The following is a 23,945-nucleotide window of genomic DNA, read 5'->3' as shown; positions in this document are numbered from 1 at the left end:
AGTAGAAAGTAGTTTATTGCAGACGACGGTGATTAGCAATGTGGCAGCTGAAAAATACGTGAGTATTGAATCACAACACAGAACCACACTGCACATCTTACTAAACGTCATGCACTATAAATAATGTTATTGAATATATCGCAAATGGTTAATAATTAATTTTTAGCATTGAATATGTAGATATACTATATTACGTATGTATTAAATTGCCCAAAAGAGCTATTATTTAGAAGTCAAACCAAGCTGAAGCAAGCAGCAAACAACATTAACACACACTGACAAAATCACATCACAACTCTTTCTGTAATCATTTCAGAAACAACAGAAGCACCAGTCCATGATTATATACAACCTACAATACATGATACACCCATACACGAATACACTACTGATAGAACACAGCCACAGGTGGAATCAGATACTGAAGTTACTGAAGAATACACGACAACATTTAGGCGAGGTAGCAGAGACGACAATACCTCAGCTATTAAAACAAAGAAAACTATAATTAGAAAGAAGAAGCAATCAGAAGATGAAAGCGATAATGTTGTTGTTATTGAAGAGGAATTAGATGATATTAAATCAAAATTGCCATCGATACCAAAGAAACAATTTATGCCAATTGAAGAAGTTACTGGGGTATTTGAAACTGACGAAACTACTCCTTCAGTGATTGAAGAAATCGAAGAAATTCCGGAAGAAACCAACGATACTGTTGGAAAGATTAATGTAGTTGAGATTCAAGAAGATAATAAAAAGAAAAAGATAACAAAAAAGAAAGTTATAAAAAGAAATAGAAAAGGTCAAAAACTCATGACTGAAGAAACTACGGTTGAAGAAGACGGTAAAAGTCCAATTATAACTGAAGTACCGATGTCCTTTGACGATGATCTGAGTGAGGATGAGATAACGGCTGCGATAAGACTACATGAAACGAAACAGGAAATAAATGATGAAAAGCCTAATAAAACGGATCAACCAACAGAACGAGAGGAGACTCGGGAAGAAGTTACAATTACTGAAGAAGTAACAAAAACTGGTAAACCAAGGAAAATTATAAAAAAGAAAGTTATAAGAAAAAGCGGACGAAAACTACAAGTAACAGAAGAGCAGACTATTGAGGAGGAAGGCAAAACTCCAATTACAACTGTTATTGCAAAACCAGAGGAAGAAATAATTCCTGAGGAGACAACAGACGTGATTCCAGCAATAGAGCGTGTTCGTCCAATTGAGCGTGAAGAAGTTCGTGAAGAAGTAACGGTTACTCAAGAAACTACCAAGACTGGTAAGCCCCGTAAAATCACAAAGAAGAAAATCATTCGAAGAAAAGGTCAAAGACAGCAAGTTACAGAAGAACAAACGATTGAGGAAGAAGGTAAAGCTCCAGTTACAACTGTTGTCGCAAAACCAGAGGAGGAAATAATTCCTGAGGAGACAACAGGCGTGATTCCAGCAATAGAGCGATTCCAACCTATCGAACGCGAAGAAGTTCGTGAAGAAGTAACAGTTACTCAAGAAACCACCAAGACTGGTAAACCACGGAAAATCACGAAAAAGAAGATTATTCGAAGAAAAGGTCAAAGACAGCAAGTTACAGAAGAACAAACGATTGAGGAAGAAGGTAAAGCTCCAGTTACAACTGTTGTCGCAAAACCAGAGGAGGAAATAATTCCTGAAGAGACAACAGGCGTGATACCAGCAATAGAGCGTGTGCAACCTATCGAACGCGAAGAAATTCGTGAAGAAGTAACAGTTACTCAAGAAACCACCAAGACTGGTAAACCACAGAAAATCACGAAAAAGAAGATTATTCGAAGAAAAGGTCAAAGACAGCAAGTTACGGAAGAACAAACGATTGAGGAAGAAGGTAAAGCTCCAGTTACAACTGTTGTTGCAAAACCAGAGGAGGAAATAATTCCTGAAGAGACAACAGGCGTGATACCAGCAATAGAGCGATTCCAACCTATTGAACGCGAAGAAGTTCGTGAAGAAGTAACAGTTACTCAAGAAACCACCAAGACTGGTAAACCACAGAAAATCACGAAAAAGAAGATTATTCGAAGAAAAGGTCAAAGACAGCAAGTTACGGAAGAACAAACGATTGAGGAAGAAGGTAAAGCTCCAGTTACAACTGTTGTTGCAAAACCAGAGGAGGAAATAATTCCTGAAGAGACAACAGGCGTGATAACAGCAATAGAGCGATTCCAACCTATTGAACGCGAAGAAGTTCGTGAAGAAGTAACAGTTACTCAAGAAACCACCAAGACTGGTAAACCACGGAAAATCACGAAAAAGAAGATCATTCGAAGAAAAGGTCAAAGACAGCAAGTCACGGAAGAACAAACGATTGAGGAAGAAGGTAAAGCTCCAGTTACAACTGTTGTCGCAAAACCAGAGGAGGAAATAATTCCTGAGGAGACAACAGGCGTGATTCCAGCAATAGAGCGATTCCAACCTATTGAACGCGAAGAAGTTCGTGAAGAAGTAACAGTTACTCAAGAAACCACCAAGACTGGTAAACCACGGAAAATCACGAAAAAGAAGATTATTCGAAGAAAAGGTCAAAGACAGCAAGTTACGGAAGAACAAACGATTGAGGAAGAAGGTAAAGCTCCAGTTACAACTGTTGTTGCAAAACCAGAGGAGGAAATAATTCCTGAAGAGACAACAGGCGTGATAACAGCAATAGAGCGATTCCAACCTATTGAACGCGAAGAAGTTCGTGAAGAAGTAACAGTTACTCAAGAAACCACCAAGACTGGTAAACCACGGAAAATCACGAAAAAGAAGATCATTCGAAGAAAAGGTCAAAGACAGCAAGTCACGGAAGAACAAACGATTGAGGAAGAAGGTAAAGCTCCAGTTACAACTGTTGTCGCAAAACCAGAGGAGGAAATAATTCCTGAAGAGACAACAGGCGTGATACCAGCAATAGAGCGTGTGCAACCTATCGAACGCGAAGAAATTCGTGAAGAAGTAACAGTTACTCAAGAAACCACCAAGACTGGTAAACCACGGAAAATCACGAAAAAGAAGATTATTCGAAGAAAAGGTCAAAGACAGCAAGTTACGGAAGAACAAACGATTGAGGAAGAAGGTAAAGCTCCAGTTACAACTGTTGTTGCAAAACCAGAGGAGGAAATAATTCCTGAAGAGACAACAGGCGTGATAACAGCAATAGAGCGATTCCAACCTATTGAACGCGAAGAAGTTCGTGAAGAAGTAACAGTTACTCAAGAAACCACCAAGACTGGTAAACCACGGAAAATCACGAAAAAGAAGATCATTCGAAGAAAAGGTCAAAGACAGCAAGTCACGGAAGAACAAACGATTGAGGAAGAAGGTAAAGCTCCAGTTACAACTGTTGTCGCAAAACCAGAGGAGGAAATAATTCCTGAAGAGACAACAGGCGTGATACCAGCAATAGAGCGTGTGCAACCTATCGAACGCGAAGAAATTCGTGAAGAAGTAACAGTTACTCAAGAAACCACCAAGACTGGTAAACCACAGAAAATCACGAAAAAGAAGATTATTCGAAGAAAAGGTCAAAGACAGCAAGTTACGGAAGAACAAACGATTGAGGAAGAAGGTAAAGCTCCAGTTACAACTGTTGTCGCAAAACCAGAGGAGGAAATAATTCCTGAAGAGACAACAGGCGTGATACCAGCAATAGAGCGATTCCAACCTATCGAACGCGAAGAAATTCGTGAAGAAGTAACAGTTACTCAAGAAACCACCAAGACTGGTAAACCACGGAAAATCACGAAAAAGAAAATTATTCGAAGAAAAGGTCAAAGACAGCAAGTTACGGAAGAACAAACGATTGAGGAAGAAGGTAAAGCTCCAGTTACAACTGTTGTTGCAAAACCAGAGGAGGAAATAATTCCTGAAGAGACAACAGGCGTGATACCAGCAATAGAGCGATTCCAACCTATTGAACGCGAAGAAGTTCGTGAAGAAGTAACAGTTACTCAAGAAACCACCAAGACTGGTAAACCACGGAAAATCACGAAAAAGAAGATCATTCGAAGAAAAGGTCAAAGACAGCAAGTCACGGAAGAACAAACGATTGAGGAAGAAGGTAAAGCTCCAGTTACAACTGTTGTCGCAAAACCAGAGGAGGAAATAATTCCTGAAGAGACAACAGGCGTGATACCAGCAATAGAGCGTGTGCAACCTATCGAACGCGAAGAAATTCGTGAAGAAGTAACAGTTACTCAAGAAACCACCAAGACTGGTAAACCACGGAAAATCACGAAAAAGAAGATCATTCGAAGAAAAGGTCAAAGACAGCAAGTTACAGAAGAACAAACGATTGAGGAAGAAGGTAAAGCTCCAGTTACAACTGTTGTTGCAAAACCAGAGGAGGAAATAATTTCCGAGGAGACAACAGACTTGATTCCAGCAATAGAAGGAGTTCGTCCGATTGAGCCTGAAGAAGTTCGTGAAGAAGTAACGGTTACTCAAGAAACATCTCAGACAGGAAAACCAAAAAAGATAACCAAAAGAAGAATTATCCGAAAAAAGGGTCAAAAACAACAAGTGACAGAGGAGCAGACTATTGAAGAGGAAGGTAAAGCTCCGATAAAGAGTGTCATTTCAAAACCCGAGGAAGATGTTATTCTTGAAGAAACGACGGAGATCATACCTTCAATTGAATACGTTAAGCCAACTGACCGTGAGGAAATCCGTGAAGAAGTTACAGTTACTGAAGAAGTAACGAAAACAGGAACACCAATGAAAGTTACTAAGAAGAAAACTATTCGAAAAAAGGGCAATGAACGACAGGTGACAGAAGAGCAAACTGTTGAAGAAGAAGGAAAGACACCAGTTAAAACTATTCTTATTAAGCCAGAAGAAAATATTTTGCATGAAGATGCAATAACTCTTTTACCGGTATTGGAATATGACCAAGCCAGCGAGGGCAAAGAAGTACAAGAAGAAGTAATTGTAACGGAAGTAAAGAGTATGACTGGCAAACCACGAAAAATCACAAAGAAAACGATCGTTCACAAAAAAGATGAAAAACCAATTGTTACAGTTGTGCAAACTATCGAAGAGGCAGGTAAAATACCAATAGTTAATGCAATAACAAAATCATTGGAATATGTTGCACCTGAAAAAAGTTCAAAACCTTTATTAGCCATTGATTATGAAAAACCTGTCGAAAGCGTAGGACAACAAGAAATCATCACAGTTACTCAAGAAATCACCAAGTCTGGTAAGCCTCGTAAAGTTATTAAGAAAAAAATAATACGCAAACAAGGAAACAAGCAACAAGTGACAGTTGAAAAGACTATTGAAGAAGAAGGTAAATCCCCTCTAACAAAAGTTATCGTGGAACCTGAAGAGGAAGTCGTATTTGATGAAACGACTGGACCACTTTCTAATACACTTGATGAATCTACTGAAATAGCAGAAGTCCGTGAAGTAGTCACAATCGTTGAAGATACGACTCAAATCGGCAAACCTCGACGAATCGTTAAAAAAAAAGTAATACGCAGAAAGGGTATGAAACAACAAGTTACCGAAGAACAAACGATTGAAGAAGAAGGGAAAGCTCCTGTAACAAGAGTAATTGCTCAACCAGAAGAAGAAATTATTCTGGATGAGACTACTGAACCTCTTCCAACCTTCACTTATGCAAGACCTGCTCATCCAGATGAAGTACGAGAGGAAGTGACTATCACTCAAGATACTACAGAAGAAGGCAAACCTCGTAAAGTTACTACAAAAAAAATTATTCGACGTCGAGGTAAAAAGCAAAAAGTTATAGAGGAAAAAATGATTGAAGAAGAAGGCAAAGCTCCGGTAGTTGCAGTCATAAAAAAACCAGAAGAAGAAATTATTCCAGATGAAACTTCTGAACCTCTACCCGATGAAACATATTGTACTGTCACTGTTACTGAAGAAAAAAGTCCTAAAGGTCATTCAGTTAGTATAACTAAGAAAAAAATTGTTCGTAAACGTGGTAAAAGGCAACAGGTTGTTGAAGAAAAAACGACTGAAGAGGAAGGCGAAGCTCCAGTAACAGAAATTATAACACTACCCGAAGAAGAGATTATTTCTGATACAATTATACAACCACTTTCTGTTCCTCAATTCGGTGTGCTGTTAGACAGTGAAGAAGTTCGGGAAATAGTTACTGTTACCGAAGAAACTTCAAAGATCGGCAAGCCCCAAAAAGTCATCAAGAAAAAAATAATCCGCAAGAAGGGCAAGAAACAACAAGTCACTGAAGAACAAACGATCGAAGAAGATGGTAAAGCTCCAGTAATCACAACAATCATTCAACCGGAAGAAGAAATTATTTTGGAAGAAATTACAAAGCCAATGCCACTTTCAGTTCATGACAAACTTATTGACGTTATAAAAACTTCAGAAGTTCCAGCAGAAATTCCGGTAACCGAAATTATTATTACAGAAAAAGCTAAAAAAATTAAGAAAAAAAAGGCTCCAAAGAAAGATGAAACAGTTGAAGATCAAGCTTTGGCTCCTGCCGACGTTGAAGTAATAGAGCATGACGAATTCCCTCAAGAAGCTACAAAAATGTCACCAGAAGAAACACATGAAATAGTTACAGTAACTCACCACAAAACAACTAAAGGCAAGCCCGTTAAAGTCACTAAGAAAAAAATTATTCGCAAGAAAGATAACAAACAACAGGTAATAGAAGAAAAAATAATTGAAGAAAAAGATAAAGCTCCTGTAACCAAATTCATTGTTGAACCGGAAGAAGAAATTATTTATGACCGTACAACTGAACTAATTCCTACTTCAGAAACAGCCGAACCAGTAGAAAATGAAGAAATTCAAGAAATAATGACAGTTTCTATGGAAACTGCAGATACCGGTAAGCCAAGAAAAATCACAAAGAAAAAAATAATTCGTAAGAAGGGTAAGAAACAACAAGTAACTGTAGAAAAAGTGATTGAAGAAGAAGGAAAAGCTCCAGTGAGAGAATCTACTGTTGAGCCAGAGGAGGAAATAATTTCTGAAGATTTTGCTGCACCACTGTCAGTTTTTGCCCATGAAATGTCAACAGAAAAAGAAGAAATCCGTGAAGTTGTTACAGTTACAACAGAGTGGACTAAATTTGGTAAGCCTAAGAAAATAACAAAGAAAAAAACAATACGTAAAAAAGGTAAAAAGCAACAAATTACCGAAGAAAAAACTGTCGAGCAGAAAGGAAAATCACCGGTGAAAACAGTTACTGTTTTACCAGAAGAAGAAATTATTTCTGAAGAAAGTACTTTACCATTGTCTACTACCGTGCATGTCCGGCCTTCTGATCGTGAAGAAGTCCGTCAAGAAGTTACTGTTTCAGAAGAAACTACTGAAGAAGGCAAGCCTCGCAAAATAACTAGGAAAAGAGTTATCACCAAAAGAGGTAAAAGAATTCAAACTTCAGAGGAAAGAGTTATTGAAGAAGAAGGTAAAGCTCCAGTATCTGACGTTATTACTGGTCCAGTTGAGGAAATTATTTCTGATGAAACTCTTGAACCGCTAGCTTTTATTGAATTCGAACAACCTATAACGATTGAAGAAATTGAAGAACCTGTTACAGTTACTGAAGAAGTAGTTCTTGAGGATAAGACTGATGAAAGTCCAAAGAAAAAAGATAAGAAACGTCCGAGAGCTGATAAAAAACCAATTGAAGCTTCAGAATCAATTATTCCATCCGATGAAATTCCGGAAGAGATTGATTCGGGTGTGGAATCTGTTGAAGCAACTGAGAGCGAAGAAACACGAGAGCTAGTAACAGTTGTTGAAGAAACAACGATGACTGGTAAGCCTCGACGTGTTGTCAAGAAAAAAATAATCCGTAAGAAAGGTAAAAAACAACAGATAACAGAAGAAAAAACTGTTGAAGAGGACGGAAAAGTTCCAGTTACAGAAATAATTGAACAACCAGTAGAAGAAATTGTGTTGGAAACTATTGAAACCCTTTCTGAAGAATCTGTACAGCCGATCGAGGAAGAAATTTATGAAGTCGTTACAGTCTCAGAAGAACCAACGAAGCGAGGCAAATCTAAGAAAGTAACGAAGAAGACAATTATTAAGAAAAAAGGTGCAAAACAGCAGGTAACTGAAAAACAAATTATTGAAGAAGAAGGCAAAGCTTCAGTGACAGAAATTACTGTTCAACCAGAAGAAGAAATTATCTCTGATGAAACAACTCAATTACTCCCTGATGTCGAATATAGTGAACCAACTGAAAGCGAAGAAATACGCGAAATAGTAACAGTTACTGAAGAAAAAACTAAAACGGGTAAACCCAGGAAAGTTATTAAGAAAAAAACTATCCGTAAGAAGGGTCAAAAACAACAAGTAACTGCGGAAACAATAACTCAGGAAGAAGGAAAAGCTCCAACAGTAACAGTAGAAACTCAACCGGAAGAAGAAATAATCTCAGAAGTAGTAACTATGCCAATGCCTGAAGAAATCTCTCAAATCATTTCCGTCGTTGACGAAGTAACTCCTGAAGGTAAACCTCGGCGAGTCGTTAAGAAAAAGAGAATTCGTAAGAAAGGTAATAAGCAACAAATTGTTGAGGAAAAGACGGTTGAAGAAGAAGGACAAACTCCTGTTACTGAAGTCACTGTTGAACCGGTAGAAGAAATCGTTGTTGATGAAATTATCGAAGCTCCTCGAACTGAAAAGTCTAAGAAACCGAAATCAAAGAAAAAGCATATAGAAGAAGAGATTCCAGAAGACATCAAAACATTAAAAGATAAATTAAAACCACTGAAAATGAAGGTTGAAGTACAGGATTCGAAGCCAACGAAACTAGAGATTACTTCTCCGCAACCATTATTTGCAAAATTGAAATTAAGAAAAGCTCCGATTCTCAAATCGAAAGATAAGAAAGATAAGTTCCCGAAAATACTTCTTCGCAGTAGAATCAACTTCTTTGAATATCCTCCGTTGTTACAGCATCCAAAAATTACTTTGTTGAAGCCACAGTTTGTTCAAGCTGGTGTACTTTCACGAAACATCGAGGAAGCTATTAAACTTAAGAAGAAGAAGATGAAGAAATTCAAACCACATGATTACGATCAGGAAGCACTCGAGAAATTGGATCTTGAGTTTGATGAATCAAAACAACCTCTTGAACAGCCAGAAAAATTGGAGCCTTATAAACGTAAACCTAAATCTGATAAGCCTGAAGAACAACCATCAGACAAATTGAAAATAGGGAGAGGCAAGCTAAAGCCTGAGAATGAAGAGGAAGAAAGTATTACGCTGAAGAAAATTCCAAAAAAAGATGGCAAAGAGGAAGTTGAAATGAAGCCTAAGCCTAAAGATAAAAAGAGACCTAGCGAGAGTAAACAACCTACAGAAGAAACAGGAAGTCCAGAGGATCTTGAATTCAAGCCTTATGATATTGAACCATTTAAAGCTGATTTAGAAAAGAGAGAACCACTTGATAAGGAAGAAGTCCCTGGAACTTCTCCTCCAAAAGACGATAAGAAAAAACCAAAACGTAAACCTAAAAAACCTGATCAAGAGTCCGAAAAGATTGACATTGTCCCAGGCAAACCAAAGCCTGAAGATGAAGAAGATATTCCTGACTTAAAATTGAAGTATAAACAAGGTCCTAAACCTGAAGACCAACCTGAAAAAATTGCATTAAAGCCTTGGAAAAAATCGAAAACATCAGAAGATGAAAAGAAACCAGTTGACGACGGTTTGACATTTACGCCGTATGATCAAAAACATGAGGAAGTTCCTGATGAAATTGAAACAGTAACAACCCAGGAAATTGTAGATACTCATTCGAAGAAGCCGAAGAAAATTACTAAGAAACGTATTACGAAGAAGAAAGGTAATCAGCAACAGATCACTGAGGTAACTACAGTTGAAGAAGAAGGAAAAATACCCGTTTGTTCCATTACTGAGTATCCTGTTGAGGAAGTGATATTTGACGAAATAACTCCTGTTGAATCAGAAACGTTGGTACCTACAATCCATGACGAAGTTCGTGAACAAGTTACAGTTTTTGAGATCACAACGGAAGAAGGTACGCCACAGAAAGTCACGAAAAAACGTACAGTGAAACGCCGTGGTAAGAAACAGCAGGTTGTTGAAGAGAAAATAATTGAAGAAGAAGGTAAACAACCAATCACTTTACTCACGGAGACTCTTAATGAGGAAGTTATTGGTGAAGATACTTATCAAACTATTGATGCTGTTGAAGAACTAACACCAATCGTGACTGAAGAAACAACTGAACAAGTTACGGTAACTGAAATAACTTCTGCCGAAGGTATTCCTCAAAAAGTAACTAAAAAGAAGACAACCAAGAAAAAGGGTACGAAGCAAAATGTGAGAGAAGAAGTGACTATTGAAGAAGTTGACAAGACCCCAAGGTTTAAAATAACTGAAAAAATATTAGAAGAAGTATCAAGTTTGCCTGATGAAGAAAGAATTGAACCTAAAGTTATTGAAGATGTAACTGATGATGTACAAGTCACGGAGACTGTAACAAAGAAAGGAAAGCCTAAGAAATTCACAAAGAAAAAGACAGTAAAGAGAAGAGGATCTGTAAAAGAAGTTATTGAACAGATTGTGGTAGAAGAACAAGGTAAAGCTCCAGTGACTTTAATGATCGGAGAACCTACTGAAGAAGCTGTTAGTGATGAAGAAGCTGTTGAATTTTTGACTACACTTGAAGGACCAGTTCCAGTTGAAGAGATATTGGAACAAGTCATTGTCTCGGAAGAAATAACAAAAAAAGGTAAACCAAAGACGACAGTTACGAAACGTATTACTAAAAAAGCTGGAAAGAAACAACAGGTTATTGAAACAAGGATTATTGAAGAGGAAGGCAAAATGCCTGAGACGAACGTAATAGAGGAACCTGTAGAAGAAATTTTGGTTGATGAAGTTACTCAAATATTACCATCTACTGAAGAAGTAGTGCCTTCTGAAGTTGAAGAAGTAAAGGAACAAGTTATTATTAGTGAAGAGATTACTGACGAGGGAGCACCGAAGAAGATTATTAAGAAAAGAATAACCAAACGAAAGGGTAGAAAACAGAAAGTTATTGAAGAAATCACAACCAAAGAAGGTGATCAATCTCCTGTGGTAGAAACTATTGAACATCCAGATGAAGAAGTTATATTTGAAGAGACAATAAAACCATTTGAAGATGACAGAGATGAGTATGAAACGGAAATAATTCCAATTACTGAAACAAAAGTAGTTGAAGAAATAACTTCATTCGGTAAACCAAAAAAGACAACCAAGAAACGGAAAGTTGTGAAAAAACCAGATGACGAGGCAAAAATTATTGAAGAAACTACAATCGAAGAAGAAGGAAAAGCTCCGATTCAAACTATCGAAGAAATACCTATAGAGGAAATTGAAAAGGAAAAGCTGAAAAAACCGAAGAAACCAAAAAAACTAAAAACTATGACGTCCGAGAAGGTTGCAGATACAGAGACTTTGAACGATGAATTGAAGCCTCAGTTACTTAAACGCATTGATAATAAAAAATTACAGAAGCCAAAGATTGAAGAACCTGAGAAACCACAGTTCGGCTTAATAAAATTAAAGAAAGCTCCTGTTGTTAAGAGAAAGGATGGTAAAAAAGATAAATTTCCGAAAATTCTGCTTCGTAGTCGAATACAGTTTTTGGAATGGCCACCGAGTGAGAGAACGCCAAAAATCAGTTTCATAGAACCAAATGAAATTAAAAATGGAATTCTATCTCACAATATTGAAGAAGCTTTGAAGTTAAAAAAACCTAAACGGAAGAAAGAAAAATCTCAAGATGTTGATGAAACGGTATTGGAAAAACTTGATACTGAATTTGAAGAATTAAAAAAAGTTCCTTTGGAAGTAGTTGAAGATAAGTCGAGTTACCAACGAAAACCTAAAAAAGAGAAACCTGAAGCAGAAGATGTCAAAAAATTGAAGATGGGTAAAGGAAAAATACCTGAAGAAGAAGAAGATCGCGAACACGTGAGTCTAAAAAAGATTCCAAAGAAACTTGATGAAAAGGCTGACGAAGAAAAACCAGAAATTCCAAAAAAACAAAAGGAAGATAAAAAAGAAGATATTCCCAATGATGAGGATCAACCAGATTTTCTTTCATTTAAACCTCATGAAGTCGATCATGAGAAGCCAGAGTTAGAGGAACGAGAAGTACCCGTTGAAAAAGATAACGAAAAATCGATCCCAGAAGAAGATAAAAAGAAAAAACCTAAAAGAAAAACAAAAAAACCTGTCCAAGAAGTAGAAAAACTTGAAATTAAACCTGGTGTTCCTAAAGAAGATCAACCTGAAGAGAGTCCAAACTTAAGTCTAAAACCGAAACAAGGACCTAAGCCTGAAGAAGAGCAGACAGAAATAAAACTCAAGCCTTGGAAAAAACCGAAAGATGAAGAAACAGAGAAAGAAAGACCAGACGATGAAATCGAATTCTCTCCAACTGATATTGTTGATACCATTATTACGGAAGAAATAGAACAAGTTTCAGGCAAAAAACCAAAAAAGATAACAAAGAAAAAAATTATTCGAACAAAGAAAGACAAAAAACCTGAAATTACTGAAGAAGTCACAGTTGAAGAGGAAGGAGAAGCACCAGTGGTAACAGTTTCATCTACTTCTAGTGAAGAAAAAATTCCGGAAGAAACTACTACTGAGTTCAAAGTTACTGACCAGCAAGTTCAGCCGATAGTTGTTGAAGAGACACGTGAAGAAGTAGAAGTGACTGAAGTTGTTTCAGAAGCAGGTAAACCAAAAAAAGTAACAAAGAAACGCAAAACAACTAAAAAAGGGGATCAAGCAAAGGTTGTTGAAGAAGTAGTCGTTGACGAACAAGGTAAAAAACCTGAAAAAACAGTAATCGAGTATGATCTTCCTGAAGAAAAAACTGAAGTAAAGAAATTGCTTAAGAAAAAATCACTGAAAACTGATGAAGTACCGACTGAAGAAGTGAAAGATGCAGAGAAACCAGTGCTGCATAAAATAAAAAGAGGAAGTCAGAAGCCTACGAATCTGGAAATAAAAGAACCTGAAGTTCCTTTGTTTGCTCAGGTCAAGTTAAAGAAAGCACAACCTGTTCGGAAACCTAAAGAAGAAGTTAAGAAAGATAAATTCCCAAAAATTCTATTGCGAAGCAGAATTACAGATCATGAGTGGCCACCGGCTATCAGATATCCAACATTATCGACTATTGAACCCAATTACGTTCAATCTGGAATTCTTTCCCGTAATATGGAAGAAGCTTTGAAAATCAAAAAAAGTAAACGTAAAATGCCTAAGCAGAGTGATAAGGAGTTGGTAGACTTAGAAAAACTCGATAAAGAATTCGAAGAGATCAAAAAAGTTCCGTTGGAAAAAGTCGAAGACACAGTGCCATATACGAGGAAACCAAAGCCTGAGAAACGGAAACCTGAAGAGCCTGAAAAATTGACGGTCGGTAAAGGAAAAGTAAAGCCGAAAGAAGAAGAAGAACCAGAAAAAGTTCAGTTAAAAAAGATACCGGAAAAAAAACCGACAGAACAAAAAGATGACAAACCTGAAAAGAAAAAGAAATCTCCTGAGGATAAAGTAAAACAACCGAAAGATGAAAAAACGTATTCTGAGCTTTCACCTTTTGAGCCTTATGACATTCCTGACAGTACTGTTGAGCTTGAAGAATTGGAAAAACCAGAACTTGAAGATGGAGACAAACCAGACGATGGCAAATCTGAGAAAAAACCAAGAAAACAGAAAAAATCGAAACCAACACCAGAAATCGAATCTATTCCAATAGTTCCTGGCGTTCCCAAGCCTCAACCAGAAGAGGATCATCCTGATGTCAAATTTAGAATTCCTGAAAAACCGAAACCTGACGAGAAGCCAGAAGAAATTAAGCTTAAACCCTGGAAAAAACCTGATGGTAAACCTGAAGAAGAAAAAGATCAAGATGACACAATTAAATTTGTCCCGCGTGACACTGAAGTGATTCAAACGGTCGTTACCGAAGAAATAGATAAAGTTCCAGGTAAAAAACCAAAGAAGATTACAAAGAAAAGAATCACTAAAAAGCGTGGCAATGAAAAGCCCGTCGTAACTGAAGAAGTCACTTTCGAAGAAGAAGATGAGCTCCCGGTGACAACCATTACCTTCGAGGATATTCCTGAAGACCAGCTTGAAGATCTCCAACTCAAGATACTCGACAAACCGGAAACACCGACACCTAAAATTGTCGAAGAAATTCGTGAAGAAGTGACAGTTACCACTGTCCAAACTGAAGAAGGTAAACCTAAGAAAATTCGGCGTAAAAAAATTACTAAAAAAGTTGGTGACGAAGAGAAAGTTACTGAAGTAGTAACTGTAGAAGAGGATGGTAAAAAGCCGGTAACAACTATCACTGAAACATTTGAAGACACGACACAAGTACACACAAAACCTAAACACAAACAGCCCACAAAACCAAACGATGTCAAGTCGAGTCCAGAAGGTGAGCCTTACTTGTCACATTTTACTTATAACTATTACAATATTACTTACATTTTTTTATTAAATTCTATAAAATATATTTTTGTACTTACACACTGTACAATAATGTTAAACAACCGTATTATTACATTATGATCTTGAAAAATTTTTTTATCGATTCTAATAGAGTGGTGTGAATATTTACTAATTAATTTTTAAACTTTCAATCATTTGCACTGTATACTAATTAATTTGTTTATTATTCAGGTATCACCGAGGAGTCTATCATAGAGGTGAGAATATTAATACTAGTATTAGTAAATAATTGTTCAATTTTTTATTAATTAATTCTGCATTAACAGGATCTTATCGAGGAAGTAGAAGATAAGGAAAAGAAGACTAAAATGATAAAGAAAAAACCGAAGACATCAGAGACCGAGGTGACTGAAGAGACGGTTGAGGATATTTCAGTCGACAAACCAAAGAGAGTTAAGGCTAAACCTGTTGAGGACGAAGAGGAAGAAGTTAAAATCACCGAGGTCGACGTAAAGAAAGCACCGAAAGAAAAAAGACGTAAATCTAAAGAAGTTACTGTTGAGGAGGAAATCATTGAAATAGTTGAGACACCAACACAAATAGTTACCAAGAAGAAAAAGCCAACTAAAAAAGGTAAATCGGAAGAAATAGTCACTGAAGTTGTTGAAAAAGCTAAAGAAGAGTCGGTTTTCATGGAAGAACAGCAGATTGTTGAAATTACTGAAACGCCGGAAAAGAAAATTATCAAGAGGAAAACTTCTGTTATTCGAGATGATGGAGTTCCTGAAGAAGTTATTGAGGAAATAGTTATACCCAAACCTAAGAAAGAAAAGGCTACGCCGATTGTTGAACAACTTGATACTGCTAAAATGACCGGAGTTGAAGTGAGACAAGGGCCGGAAGAAATTGTTGATGAAGAAATTATAGAAACTGTTGAAACACCTACTCAAAGAACTGTCAAGAGGAAAAAGAAAGCGACTAAAGAACAGGCTGAAGAAGTCGTGGAAAAAGTAATCGCTAAATCAGTTGAAGAGCAGAAAATTATGGAAGAACAGCAGATTGTTGAGATCACCGAGACACCGACTAAAACAGTAATCAGAAGAAAATCAATTGTTATACGTGATGACCAAGTTCCTGAAGAAGTTATCGAGGAAATAGTTCTTAGAAAACCGCAATTAGAAAAGGCTCAACCTCTTGTTGAAGAATTAGATACAGCTCAAGTAACAAAACCTAAAGTTCTGAAGCTTCCTGTTAAGAAAGAAATTGATCAAACCACAAAAGAGACAACTGAAGAAATAATATTGAAGAAACCGGCGAAAGAAAAAGCTAAACCCGTAGTCGAAGAATTGGAAACAGTCAAAATAAGTGAAGTTGAAGTATTAGAAATTGTGGAAACACCAAAGACGCGAGTTACAAAGAAACGAAAACCAGCCAAGGAAGATAAACCTGAGGAACTTATCGAAGAGACTGTTCACAAACTGGATGAAGAAGCAACTCTTATGGAAGATCAAAAAATTGTGGAAGTCAAAGAAACACCAACTAAGACAATAATTAGACGTAAATCTATAACTATTAAAGATGGAGTTCCTGAGGAAACTATTGAAGAGATTGTATTACATAAACCTAAGAAAGAACGGGCTCATTCGATTGTCGACGAACTTGGCACTGTAACTATTAGAGAAGTCGACATTCATGAGGGTCCAGTTGAAGAAACCGTCATTGAGACCGTCGAAACTCCATCAAAGGTAATTGTCACGAAAAAGAGGAAGTCTATCAAAGAAGATAAGCCAGAGGAAATTGTTCAAGAAGTTGTTGTCAAAACGAAGAAAGAAAAGAAAGTCATGGAAGATCAAAAGATTGTCGAAATCACTGAAACTCCCGAAAAGAAAATTATTAAGCGAAAAACATCAATTGTGCGAGATGATGGTGTCCCTGAAGAAAAAATTGAAGAAATAGTTATTCACAAACCAACTAAAGAAACGGCTGTTCTCATTGTTGAAGAACTTGAGATGGCAAGAATCATGGAAACTGAAGTTCTTCAGGGCCCAGTGGAAGAAGAAGTGACTGTTATTGTTGAGACTCCGACTAAGAGAATTGTTAAGACTAAACAACCAGCAAAGAAAGATAAGCCAGTAAAAGTTTTTGAAGAAATAACTATGAAACCAGTAGAAGAAATTACTTTCATGGAGGAGCAGCAGATTATCGAAATCACAGAAACCCCAACCAAAAAAATAATCAAGAGAAAGATTCCAGTAGTTAAAGAAGACCATACTTTAGAAGAAATAATCGAGGAAATTGTTGTGTTGAAACCAACGGAAGTAAAAGCAAGAGCTATTATTGACGAACTTGGGTCTGCGATAATTACTGAAGCTGAAGTGATCGAAGTAGTTGAAACTCCACAAACAAGAACATTCAAGAGAAGAAAGTCATCTGTTAAAGACAAAACTGAGAAAGTTGTTGAAGAAGTGATGATAAAACCTACTGAAGAAACAACATTTATGGAAGAACAACAAATCGTAGAAATAACTGAAACTCCAGAAAAGACTATCATCAAGCGAAAGGTTGCTGTGACAAAAGATGATCAAACACCTGAAGAAACGATCGAAGAAATTGTACTTCTGAAACCGAAGAAAGAAAAAGCTAAAACCGTAATCGAAGAACTTGAAACGGCTCAGGTGAGTGAAGTTGAGATACTAGAAATTGTTGAAACACCGAAAACTAGAGTGACAAAGGTAAAGAAGCCAGCTAAAGAAGACAAACCCGAAGAAGTCGTAGAAGAGATTGTTCATAAGCTGGAAGAAGAAGCAACTTTGATGGAAGATCAGCAGATCGTTGAAGTTAAAGAGACTCCAACAAAAACTATTATTAGACGTAAATCTATAACAATCAAAGATGGAGTTCCGGAAGAAACCATTGAGGATATCGTCTTGCATAAGCCGAAGAAAGAACGTGCTCATTCGATCGTTGATGAACTTGGGACCGTTACTATTTCAATCACAGATGTTCATGAAGGTCCTGTGGAGGAAACGGTAATTGAGACTGTCGAGACACCAGAGAAAATTATTGTGAAGAAAAGAAGAAAGTCTATCAAAGAAGACAAGCCTGAAGAAGTTGTCGAAGAAGTAACGATAAAACCAGTGGAAGAGAAAAAGATTATGGAAGAACAAAAGATTGTAGAAGTAGTAGAAACGGCTAAGAAGAAGGTTATTAAAAAAATGAAAGCAGTTGTAAATGAAGATGGCACTCCGGAAGAAGTAATTGAAGAAATTGTTATTCATAAACCCCAAAAAGTAAAAGCAACCAGAGACATTGTGCCTATTGAAAGTGTTGAAGTTAGTCAAATTATCGTTCAAGAAGTTCCTGAAGAATTCGAAAAAGGAAAGAAACCACAGGATGATAAAGCGGCTTCAGTTGAAGATAAACCTGAAGAAGTCAAAGTTAGCAAAGTTACAGTCAAAAAAGCTCCAAAGAAACCAGAAGAATCTAAAACGGAAGAGGTCGAGAAAATTGAAGAACAAGTAGAAGAAGTCAAGCCAGAAAAACCTAAAAAGAAAAAGGCAGAAAAAGTTATCACGCCCAAGGAAGGCATTGAAACAACTGAAGTTGTTACTGGTGTCACAACTGAAGAAATACCTGAAGAAGAAAAACCTAAAGAAGAAGCAGCTGCTGAAATAACTCCTGAGGAGGCAGAAAAGCCAAAGATTACGGAAGTACCTGTTAGTAAAGCTAAAGAAAAACCAAAAGAGGCTATAGTCGAAGAGGTTACAGAACAAGTTGAGGAAGTTAAGCCAGAAAAACCGAAAAAGAAAAAGAAAACTGAGAAAACAGTTACTTTCAATGAAAATCTTGTCACAACTGAAATTATTCCCTCGCGAAGAGCTGAAGAATTTCCTGAGGAAAAACCTGAAGAAAAGCAAGCAATACCGGTTACAGAAGAGAAAGAAAAAGTTGATGTGGCTGAAGTTACTGTGAAGAAGGTTCCAAAGAAAAAGAAACCGATCGAAGACAAACCCGAAGAAAAACCAGTAGAAAAGGTAGATGAAGTTTCAAAAGCTCCGGAAGAAAAAGTAAATGGCCATGTGCCTGAAGAAGTAGTGGCTGAAGAGAAACCAGAAGAGATAACTACGGAAGAAATTAAAGAAAAGAAAGTAAAGAAGACTAAGAAAAAGAAACCAGCGAAAAAAGCAGATTGGGAAGAGTGGGTTGAGCCTGAATATGAACGTCCTGTTTTGGAACCGATGCCGGAAAAAATTGAATGGGAGCCTACAAAGAAAAAAGAACAAAAGGTAGTTCCGCAGAAAATTGAAAAACTTGTTCCACAAAAAATTGAAAAAGTTACGGCTCATAAAGCAACAAAATTACAATTTACGGATTCTAAGGAAGAAGTTCAGTTTGCAACGATTAAATTAAAGAAAGCACAAACAATTACGAAAAAAGAAGCACCAAAAGTTGAATTGCCAAAGTTTATGTTAAAAAGTCGTATTGTATTCCATGGAGAATACCCTCCAGAAATACAATACCCCTCAATCACCGAAATTGAACCAAATCCTGTGCAATCTGGAATTCTTTCACGAAACATCGAAGAAGGGTTGAAAGTCATTAAGAAGAAGATGAAAAAGATCAAATTACCGGAAAAAGAATTAGTCGAGCTAGAAAAATTAGATAAAGAATTTGAAGAGCTGAAAAAAGTTCCACTTGAAAAAATTGAAGACAAGTCTATTTATGAGAGACCACCGAAAAAACCTAAGGAAGAAGAAGAACAACCTAAGCCTTTAGTTATTGGCAAAGGTAAAGTTCCAGAAAAACCAGAGGAAGTTCCAGAAGATATTAAATTGAAAAAAATACCTGAAAAGAAGCCGGAAGAAGTTGAAGAGAAACCGAAAAAACCTAATAAAGTAGAACCGGAAGAAAAACCTAAGGAAAAGAAAGAGCGGAAACCATCAATTAAATTGGAGCATGAAGACTTTAAACCAACAGATTTTGAAAGGCCTGAGTTAGAGAAATATGTTCCGGAGGAGGAAGAACGGCCAGAAAAACCAGTGCCTGAAGTTGAAGTGAAACCACCACCTAAAAAGCCCAAAAAGAAACCAGATCAAGAAATTGAACAAGTACCTATCGTTCCTGGTATACCAAAACCACCTGAACCCGAAGAACAACCTGAGGTCAAGTTCCGTATTCCTGAACGTCCGAAACCAGAAGAAGAACCAGAAAAAATTACTCTCAAAGGCTGGAAAAAGGGTGAGCCTGAAGAAGAAGGTGTTGAAAAGTTCCCTGAACTAGAAATTAAACCAGTACCAAGTGTACCGAAAGAAGAAGAAGAACAAGAACAAGAAAAAGTACCTGAGAAGGAAAAACCTAAAAAGAAGAAAAAGAAGCCAGTAAAAAAAGAAAAAGAAGCATGGGAAGAATGGGTTGAACCTGAATATGAGCGTCCTGTTTTGGAACCGATGCCTGAGAAAATTGATTGGACACCAACTAAAAAGAAGAAGGAAGAAATTTCAGAAGAAGTACCTAAGAAACCTGAAGAGACTAAGGTTCCTGAAGATAACGAAGAAGAAGAAGTTACGGTAAAGAAACCCAGTCCTACGAAAGAGGAAGAAGCCCCGGAGGAAACTTTGGTTATTAAGAAGAAGCCTAAGAAAGAACCTGAAGAGGCTCCAGCTGAAATCACAATCACAAAACCTAAAGAAGAAGAAAAGGTCGAAGTTGTAGAAGAGATCACTGAAGAAGTTGTGATTAAAAAAAAACCAAAGAAAAAGCCGTCTGTTGAAGAGGTTCCCGAAGACATTGTTATCAAAAAACCCCTTCCGGAAGAAAAACCGGTAGAAGAAGTTAGTGAGGAAGTAATTATTCCAAAGAAACCAGAAGAAACGCCGGAAGAAGCAACAGCTGAAATTGTCATTGAAAAACCAATGCCCAAAGAAGTTGAAAAAGTAGTAGAAGAAGTCACAGAAGAGGTTACTATCAAAAAGAAAAAGAAGAAGAAGCCAGCTAAAAAAGCAGATTGGGAGGAATGGGTTGAGCCTGAATATGAACGACCGGTATTAGAGCCAATGCCAGAGAAAATTGACTGGGAGCCATCAAAGAAAAGAAAAGAAAGTGTGCCAATGCATTTAGAAAAACCGTCAGTTGCTGAAGAATCAGTTATAGAAGAAGTTACAGAGGAAAAAGTTACTTTCAAAAGAAAACCTAAGAAAGAACCTGAAGAACCTACTGATGAAGTCCTTCTGAAAAAACCTCAGAAAAAAGAAAAAGTTGTTGAAGAAGTTACAGAAGAAGTGACACTCATTAAAAAACCAGTTGAAAAACAAGTTACTGAAGAAGTCGCTGAAGAGGTTGTTATTAAAAAACCTGTTCCGGAAGAAATTGAAAAAGTGGTAGAAGAAGTTACCGAAGATGTGACAATAACTAAAAAGTTGAAACCAAAACCGAAACTAAAAACAGAAGAAGTTTCAGAGGAGATTGTTATTAAAAAACCGGTTCCTGAAGAAGTAGAAAAGATCGTAGAAGAAGTAACAGACGAAGTAACACTCAAAAAGAAACCAAAGAAAAAGCCAACCGTTGAAGAAGCTCCTGCAGAAATCACGATTAAAAAACCCGTACACAAAGAAGAAGAAAAACCAGTGGAAGAAGTCAGTGAGGAAATTACTATTCCAAAGAAACCAAAAGAAAAATTGGAAGAAGGAGCTGACGAAATAACTATCAAAAAACCTGTTCCCGAAGAAGTTGAGAAAGTTGTAGAAGAAGTTACAGAGGAGGTTACTATCAAAAAGAAAAAGAAGAAGAAGCCAACTAAGAAAGCAGATTGGGAGGAATGGGTTGAGCCTGAATATGAACGACCAGTGTTGGAACCAATGCCAGAGAAAATTGACTGGGAACCATCAAAGAAAAGAAAAGAAAGTGTGCCAATGCATTTAGAAAAACCGTCAGTTGCTGAAGAATCAGTTACAGAAGAAGTTACAGAGGAACAAGTCACTTTCAAAAGAAAACCTAAAAAAGAACCTGAAGAAGCAACTGATGAAACAGTTGTTATAAAACCACAAAAGAAAGAAAAAATCGATATTACTGAAGAAGTGACGGAAGAAGTAACATTGAAAAAGATACCAAAGAAGCAACCAACTGTCGAAGAAGCTGCTGATGAAGTGGTAATAAAGAAACCTATTGTTGAAGTTACAAAAGAAGTCGAAGAAGTCACTGAAGAAGTCACTTTGAAGAAGAAGCCCAAGAAAAAGCCAGTGACTGAAGAATCTGCAGACGAAGTCACTATCAAGAAACCGGTTGTTGAGAAGCCAGAAGAACAACCAGAAGAGGTTACTGAAGAAGTGACATTGAAAAAGAAACCCAAGAAAAAGCCAGTAGCTGAAGAAGCTGCCGATGAAGTGACGATCAAAAAACCTGTTATTCAAAAACCAGAAGAATCCGATGAGGTTACTGAAGAAGTTACTTTGAAGAAGAAACCAAAGAAAAAGCCAGTAGCTGAAGAAGCTGCCGATGAAGTCACCATCAAAAAACCGGTTATTGAGAAGCCGGAAGAACAACCGGAAGAGGTTACTGAAGAAGTCACTTTGAAGAAGAAGCCAAAGAAGAAACCAGTAACTGAAGAAGCTGCTGATGAAGTTACTATTAAGAAGCCTATTGTTAAAAAACCTGAGGAACAACCGGAAGAAGTTACTGAAGAAATCACCCTCAAGAAAAAACCAAAGAAGAAGCCAGTAACTGAAGAAGCTGCTGATGAAGTTACAATTAAAAAACCAGTAGTACAGCCTGAAGAACAATCAGAAGATGTTACTGAAGAAGTCACTCTAAAGAAAAAACCGAAAAAGAAAGAAACAGTTGTTGAAGATGTTGAAGATACTGAGGTCACAATAACGAAAAAACCAAAAGCTAAAGCACAAGTTACAGACACAGAAGAAGTGTCGACAGAAATAAAATTGAAGAAAAAAATTGTGAAAGAAACTGTCGACGAAGCTGCTGACGAACTAGTCATCAAGAAAACCGAAGAGGTCATTGAAGAAGGTCCCGAAGAAGTAGTTGAAGAATTAGTGGAAGAATTCACAATCAAACGTAAACCACCGAAGAAAGCTCCTAAATTGATAGAGGAAATATGCGAAGATGTTACACTTCGTAAGCTACGGCCAAAGAAAAAGCGTCCAGACATAAAAGAAGTCACTGAAACAGAAAACGTAACCTTCAGACCGCGATCTACAAAAACCAAAGAAGACGTTGAACAAGAATTCAAAATTTCCCTCAACACTTACGAGGAAGAAGATATTTCAATGTCCGGTAAAGTTCGTCTCAAGCCTAAGAAACGTGCTCCAACGTACCACGAAGAAGGGGGAGAAGAAACAATTCGTATTATTCAAGGTCCTGAAGACGATGGTCAACCAATCGTTGAAGAAATAATTTATGACTCTGAAGAAGAATACAGTATTAGCGAATTGGAAACAGATCAATACAATCTACCCCTTAAAAAGAAAAAGAAACCTCGTCCATATTCTGTCGAGCAAATAGACGAAGATGACGTCAGAGTAAAATTGAAGAAAGAAAGAAAGTATTCCGTTGAGGAAACCGATGAATCATTAGCACTAAAATTGAAGTCGAAGCGACGTACATCGACATATGAAGAAGGTTCGAAAATATTTTCTATTTATTATTATCTGCTTGCATAGATAGTCAACTGCTTCCAGCTTCATTGAGACTTAAATCTCAAGATAACAGCAATTGTCGATAATTTTATTAAACAGGTGTAGTAAATTAAGTGAGTACACCTAACTTTTAACCCTCAATCCAATTGTTACAATAAATGAAAGATACCGGCATAAGCGACTGACACTGAGGCTTTTATTATTCAATGCTTTGTTTTATTGATTTCAATAATTATTATCTTAATATAATATTATCCGTTTTTAATTATTCACAGAAGAAGCTAGTCTCAGTATCACTCGAGAAGGTGACATCTATGAAGAAGGTACTAATTTTGAATTATATGATCTACTTACCACAATAAAATTATCTGAAACGCTTCATTGATGAATTATTTTACAGGTGAAGAAGATTACAGTGTCCATGATGGCGCTACCATGTTTTCCATTTGCTCTTATGTAGCCGAAACTGATGAAGCCATTAACCTGGTTGAAGGAGAAAGAGTTTACGTTATTGGTATATTGACAATTAGCAACATGAATTCATCAATTGATTTATAAAATAATAATTTTTGTATGATTTGTTTTATAGAGCATACTAATGCTGACTGGTGGTTTGTCAAGAAACATTTAGCACAAGAAAAAGGATGGGTACCAGCTCAATATCTTCTTGATGAAGAGCATTACACTATCTATTTGCAGAAGAAACTTCATGAGAAGATTGACAAACTTCCTGTCTTCGAAAGTAAGTTTACTTTCGATTATTTATGTGCCAGCATTTTTGTCTAGGATTTCTCTGAACTAATAATTTTCCGAGTTTTTGAAAAATTT

At 36.8% G+C, this 23,945-nt stretch overlaps 1 protein-coding gene and 1 long non-coding RNA gene across 2 annotated transcripts in view; one reads left to right on the top strand and one right to left on the bottom strand.

Annotated features, from left to right (window-relative positions):
• Positions 1-23,945, bottom strand: part of LOC106693543 (uncharacterized) — a 103,667-nt gene that overhangs the window by 17,745 nt on the left and 61,977 nt on the right. The window contains exon 5 of the long non-coding RNA XR_001345169.2: positions 23,472-23,600. This is a non-coding gene — a long non-coding RNA (uncharacterized LOC106693543). The remainder of the gene's footprint in view (positions 1-23,471; positions 23,601-23,945) is intronic.
• Positions 1-23,945, top strand: part of LOC103577378 (titin) — a 118,145-nt gene that overhangs the window by 87,342 nt on the left and 6,858 nt on the right. Inside the window, exons 86-91 of the mRNA XM_053739882.1 lie at positions 317-14,458; positions 14,704-14,729; positions 14,799-23,100; positions 23,393-23,440; positions 23,518-23,631; positions 23,707-23,859. Coding sequence (XP_053595857.1) covers positions 317-14,458; positions 14,704-14,729; positions 14,799-23,100; positions 23,393-23,440; positions 23,518-23,631; positions 23,707-23,859 — 22,785 coding nt within the window. The remainder of the gene's footprint in view (positions 1-316; positions 14,459-14,703; positions 14,730-14,798; positions 23,101-23,392; positions 23,441-23,517; positions 23,632-23,706; positions 23,860-23,945) is intronic.

This window comes from Microplitis demolitor, chromosome 6 (assembly GCF_026212275.2).
Source record: "Microplitis demolitor isolate Queensland-Clemson2020A chromosome 6, iyMicDemo2.1a, whole genome shotgun sequence".
Taxonomy (NCBI): Eukaryota; Metazoa; Arthropoda; class Insecta; order Hymenoptera; family Braconidae; genus Microplitis; species Microplitis demolitor.
This window is presented reverse-complemented; position numbering and strand designations above follow the sequence as displayed.